The sequence below is a fragment of the Austrofundulus limnaeus genome, unplaced genomic scaffold (genome assembly GCF_001266775.1).
Source record: "Austrofundulus limnaeus strain Quisiro unplaced genomic scaffold, Austrofundulus_limnaeus-1.0 Scaffold1134, whole genome shotgun sequence".
Taxonomy (NCBI): domain Eukaryota; kingdom Metazoa; phylum Chordata; class Actinopteri; order Cyprinodontiformes; family Rivulidae; genus Austrofundulus; species Austrofundulus limnaeus.
The window spans coordinates 53,022-59,021 of record NW_013953536.1 but is presented as its reverse complement, the minus strand read 5'-3'; the positions used below and the strand labels follow the sequence as shown (position 1 = coordinate 59,021).

General features: G+C 40.9%; 1 protein-coding gene across 2 annotated transcripts in view; it reads left to right on the top strand.

Annotated features, from left to right (window-relative positions):
* The window catches only part of asap2a (ArfGAP with SH3 domain, ankyrin repeat and PH domain 2a), a 45,457-nt gene that overhangs the window by 17,495 nt on the left and 21,962 nt on the right, over positions 1-6,000 (top strand). For both annotated transcript variants that reach the window (XM_014030879.1, XM_014030878.1), the window contains exons 3-4: positions 3,051-3,196; positions 4,408-4,482. In XM_014030879.1, the coding sequence (XP_013886333.1) occupies positions 3,051-3,196; positions 4,408-4,482 (221 nt within the window). The remainder of the gene's footprint in view (positions 1-3,050; positions 3,197-4,407; positions 4,483-6,000) is intronic.

Here is a 6,000-nt window from a genome sequence, read left to right as displayed (position 1 = left end):
ATATATATATATGCAATGAATAGAATTACCGTAGTGCTGGCAGGTCATATATGTGTTGATAAAATGTGTGAGCATTGTGTTACAGAAAGAAAAGGCTCTTTTCTAGGTTTATTTGTAGTTTTACCTGTGTTTACATGTCAGCCTTTTTAGAAAAATACATTTTAAGGATTAGGATTTTAATGCAACTTTTCAGACAATAATCCTAACATGTGCATATACAATGGCATACTAACAGTGCACTTTCTGGTTAAGATTTATACAAACATTGTATCAGTCAAAGGTCCAAGCAGACCATATAGCAATTATTTAGTCATCCATTTTAGTTAGATGCTTCTTCCTTTTCGGGTCATGGGGATTTGGTATTTATCCCTAACTGTGCAAGAGTGGGTGGCTGTAGTGCAGTGGTAGTGGTGGTGCATGCATTGATGGCAAAATACATTTACAAGAGGCGGGGGACACCCTCAGCAAGCCGTAAGTCCATTTACAGTTCAGCACCAAATTTATTTACTGTTAAAACTTTATTTTTAGTGTTTTTTTAATTCTATGTGAACCAAATCAAGGTTCACTGAAGTCTGCATGCTTGATGTGTCGGTCGTGTTACAAGTTACGACATTTACACGTGTAGTTACTTGGCAGCCCTGAGGGGATTTATGCCGTGTGTCAGAGCTCTTCATGTGCCACTTCAGAAACAACAAGCTGCTGTTTTGTTGGCTCGGAGCCACAGCCCAACAACGGCTGATGGGTAACAGTGGTAGTTAGTCTGAGGCATGACAGTGACTGAAGGTTACTATGTGACGTATCTCACTGAAGGTCTTTGCTTTGAGTCTATGGATGCTTACATTATAGAGAAATGTAGTCAAATGTTTAGCATTTTATAAAAGAAGTTGTCTTTTCTCTGTGTTAGAGGGTAGCATGAAAATATCTGTTTAGGTTTGAAACAGCACTTTCCTTTCCAAGCTCAAACTATTTTTGTCATTCCTTTTTCCTCATTTACAGAACACTGAAATATGGATGTCCTAAACTTTTTTTTTTTTGCTTTGATTTTTTGTTTTATCATTTTTAAATGTCAGTACAGACATAAAATAATTCACATAGCTTGAAAGGAAATGTGTTAATATTGCTCAAGTCATCCTTTTTTCAGTTAAAATCTAACCACACCACCTACAGCTGGATGCAAAGAAGACATTTAGAGCAGGGTTTTGGAACTGTAAATGTGTTTGACTTGTATTAAAAATGATGTGCATTCATTCAAATGTTAGTGATGCTCTTGAGGATCTAATTTTGTTTCTTCAGTTTTGTAAAAAAGTATCCTAAACTGTCCAACCTTCTCACATTTATCTCATCACCAAGTTTAACTGCTGCATCAGATATTTTGTAGCTTTAATTAGATCTCTCATGTTCAGATGCCTGCAGAGGATCCCCCCCCCACCCCCCACCAGTTTTGTTAACCTGATCAATGTCGTAGTGTTGTGACACAAGCTAGAGGAGCTTCCTCTACAAACCCACCTCCTCTATGAATCTGTCTGGCTGCTCTCTTATCTGTCTTTGACGTTCTTAAAAAGCTGGGAAGCTGAGTCATGTTGTGGCTGCAGGTGCGTTTTCAGTCGTTTCCCTTTCTTTCCTCCATTTTTACCCCCCTCCCCATCTCCTCGTCTTCGTCGTTGCTTTCTGTCATCGTCGTCATAGCAACAGTCCCCCCGGTGCTCCTTCCTCTGCCTCGCTTCGGTCCCTGTGCTATTAGTTATCAGCTGCCCAGTCTGGCATCAAGTGCATTAACTGGAGTCATCTAGGCCTGACCTTGTTGTAGACTGGGACAACTTCAGACAAGGTTTTGCCATCATTTGGAAGATTACAGTGAGTTATTTAAAAAGTGGCCATACAACCCTGAACACGTCAGAGCTCATCTGATCTTGGAAGCTAAGCAGGGTTGGGCCTGGTCAGCACCTGGATGGGAGATCCATGGTATAACTGTGGCCTTTGGATGACTTATGTTTGTTGCAAAGGCGCTAACAATGGAGCCAATTATTCTTTTAATACTTAAGCAGTTGAAATCTCTGTAAAGCTTAAAGTAAACATAAAGGACTTAACTTTGAGTTATTGTCCACCGCAACTTTCATTAGCTTCCAATAACATTACCGTCATGACCAGGAATTGCTAGCAAATGCAGCCATTTGGTTGGTCAGTTGAGGGAGGACCCTGTTCCATGGGTCTCAATGACTGGTCGGTTCGGGCTCAACATATGGACTTTGGGGAGAAGTTGCCTGGGAACTACCAACTTAGGTGTTGTGCCCACATTAAAACAACTAGCAAGAGAAACACTTTGACCATATTAGAGCTGTGTCCAAACTCAGAGGCTGGTCCTCTGAAGGCTGAATACGTCAGCTTACGTCACAGCTGTCAAAATTTGAAGACTCCTCTGATGCGGCCGACACATTCGTCCTCCTTTTTGAAGGACAGTTCCGATGGATCCTTCTCGGCCCGCCATATCCCCATAATGCCTTGCAAGCCGAGATTTTTTTCTGCTTGTAATGGCGGACGAAACGAGAGATCAGTTTTAATAAAAATCTGAACGTATGAAAATTAAAAGATTCAAGTGATTGTGTTGTTAATGATTTTTATTTGTCACATTTCTAATATTGTTCTTGTCAGAAATCAAACAAGTGAATTTTTTTTCCGGTCTTCGCGGCCTACCAAGGATGTTCCTTCCCCCCCCCTCCCCCTCCCCCCCAATTTTTTTTAATTTACTAAAGATTCGAGTGGAAATAAAGCAAAAACAATGAATAATAATTCATCAAGCTTTAGGTTTCATGTCAATTTTGCTTGATGCAGGACAGGTAATAAAAAGTGGATTGACTGAACTCTGTAAAATCAGGTGGCTTCTGCTCTGATTTCAGAGTGAAAATGAGATGTAATTTAGAGAAAAAAAAAACTCACTCTGAAGAACAAGCATTGATGCCCTGAAATTGATTCTGAACTTGTTACAATCAAAGAGAGAAAAAGTCCCAGTCTGAGTCCACATAGACGCTAATGTTTGTGTTTTTGTTTTTCAGCTCATGTAGAGAACGAGGAGCAGTACACTCAGGCCCTGGAGAAGTTTGGTGAAAACTGTGTGTATAGAGATGATCCTGATTTGGGTTCAGCCTTTCTCAAGTTCTCCGTCTTCACCAAGGAGCTCACAGCGCTTTTTAAAAACCTTGTGAGTCTTTACTCTCTCTCTCTCTCTCTCTATCTCTATCTCTATCTCTATCTCTATCTCTCTCTCTCTCTCTCTCTCTCTATCTGTCTGTCTGTCTGTCTGTCTGTCTGTCTGTCTGTCTGTCTGTCTGTGTGTGTGTGTGTGTACTTGTTTTGCATACAGAGTGAGGACCATGTTAGGTTTTTAATCAACAAAGTGAGGTCAGCTCTACTGCACTTTACTAGTTGGGCTAATTTCAGGTGGGGGGGGGGGGGGTTTAGGACCAAGGTTTCAATTGAGTTTAGTTTAGTTTCAGGGTCAGGAAGGTACCTGTGAGGTTAATTTAAGGTACATAATCAGGGTTAGGCTATAAAATTAACAAAAATGAATGGATGTCAATCCTCTGTTCCCCACAGCGATATAAAAACTAACGGGGGGGGGGGGTGTCTGTGTAAATGTGTGAGCTGGATCTAGCTGGGAGAAATCCTCAGGGGTATAGCTAGACCTCAGTGCTTTCACTATTCTTTTTCTCCTCCCCCTGACTCACTCTGTGTTCCATGACACTCACAAGTCTGAGCACATACTGAGTCCAGCTGCAGCTCTGAGCCCCGAGGACCTAATTCTGGTTTTCCCACTAATGTGGCCAAAGAGCCAGATCAAGACCAAATATCTTGATTAGTCAGAGTCAGCATGAACCTGCTCTGATAGAACCAAGTGTTACGGTTAATGAGCTCACACRGAGAACTGGAACAGGATTTTTGAAATGGTCTCAACTTATATCAAAGAAATATAAGTTTCTGATGAATCCAGGGGTGTTTTGCTAGTTTACCTGCTGCAACACACCTGATTCAGTGACTGAATTAACTTTTCAAGTTCTGCAGAAGCCTAGTAATTACRTATTCATTCAAATCAGYTGTGTTGGGGCAGAGAAACCTTCATTTTAATTAAGAAATGAAACCAAATCTTCTCAATAAATGCCAATGAATGCCAAAAATGTATTGCATCTCTTTAAAATAGGAGTCAGTGTCAATTGATTCATACACTTTTAGAAGGTCTGATTTTTTATTTTTTAAGGCAWATCTTAATTTCTTCACATGACTTCAGATTATGGAGCCATAGGGTTACTCAGAGTCTAGGGTTAGTGGGTAATCCATGGTAATAGGGATTCACCTTGTGCCCTTAAATCTTCTAAWGTGACCTTTTGCCTCTTGTCCCTCTTCTCCCTCCTGCAGTTCCAAAACATGAACAACATCATCACCTTRCCTCTGGACAGCCTGCTGAAAGGAGACCTGAAGGGGGTCAAAGGGGTAAGGACACCGGCGATCATCTTCCACTGTTTTTGCATTAAACAGGAGAGAACATATTCAACCCATAATGCCCGCTGAATATCTGATTCATGGAGAAAATGAGGGCGGGAACAGAGAGAAAGCCAAAGAGACACAACTGGACTTCCCTGATAGCTGACTGAAACTTTGGCCCGAAATAACAGGCAGATGGAAAAACCTTTAACTTAATCTTCTGCACTTTCACCTGGTGTATAAACTGTCTCCAGGCAGATCTTGTTACCTGTGTTTTCTTAAGTTTATCTTGGCCTGAGTTGACCTTAAACGCTGAGCCGCAGAAGCACAATGGATTTACAGCAGAAGAGAAAATGAGGAGCTTTTAGTAAAATATATTGAGTACAGTTTGGGTTCTTTGTGCCTGCATTATACAGTTTATAGGTCTATTAGCCTCTAGCTTTAATTCAGTTTAAAATTTGTCTATCGTGTATACACACACACACACACACACACACACACACACACACACACACACACACACACACACAGAAGACCCAAACAAACACTCGTCACCAGTGCCAGTACAAAAACAAAAAAACAGAGCCGTCGTTAGTGTCTGAGACAGTTTGTGACCTTTCACTCTAAAGCCACATGATTGGCCGTAAAGTTTGATGCGATTAAAGTAAGTTGTCTAATGAGACTGGTTGCCATGGATGRGTCGGTTGTCCTCATGACCCCCGGCCACTTGGCTGCGTTTTCACCCAATCAGCCGTTGTCCTCTTTGTTGCTCTCTCTCACAGTTTTCTGTTTTCTTTCCAGACCCGYTCTACTTTTCTCATTATTTCCCGTCTTTGTCGTCTTGTCTCTGATTTAACTTCACAACTATTTCTCGGTATCTGTATTGTTTTTTTTCCCTTGAATGCTTCACTTTTTCTCACCCCTTGTCCATCTGTGGCAGAAAGTCGCAGCTGTAATTCTTTACTCACTTATTAGCCCTCAGATGACTCTCATTACTCCACTGACATAGAGCTAATAAACGGCTGACTGTTTTATACTTGACACACACACTTACTCCWGAAAAGATTCCTGTTGATGTAATGTAACAAAATACAGGAATTAAACCTGGATTGTCAAAGTAAGTAAAGCAGGGRTGGGATTCCCTAATAACATTAAAAAGCTTACCCAGCTCCGTAGCCTGAAGGCTTTTCCTCCCCTCTCCTTTCCCCTTCATCAACTTCATCTACTATCATTATCCTTCTTCTTCGCTTTTGCCACATTTCTTGGGAAGTACCTGTTAAGAGAGGGAGGGCAAGCAGGAAAGAGTCCAGACTCACATGACAAACTGTTTATACTGCAGAGAGAGGAGGAAAGTATCATTTGGTAAAGAGTTGAAGTGTAAAAGATCAAAGATATCTATAGAAATAAATTAAGTTCAGTGTGAGATAAGAGGACATACAGTATTGTGGACACTTAAGTCTTGGTTTGAAAATATATCATTCAGTGAGAGCTTCAGATATGTAATGGGAAACGAAATGACATTATCAG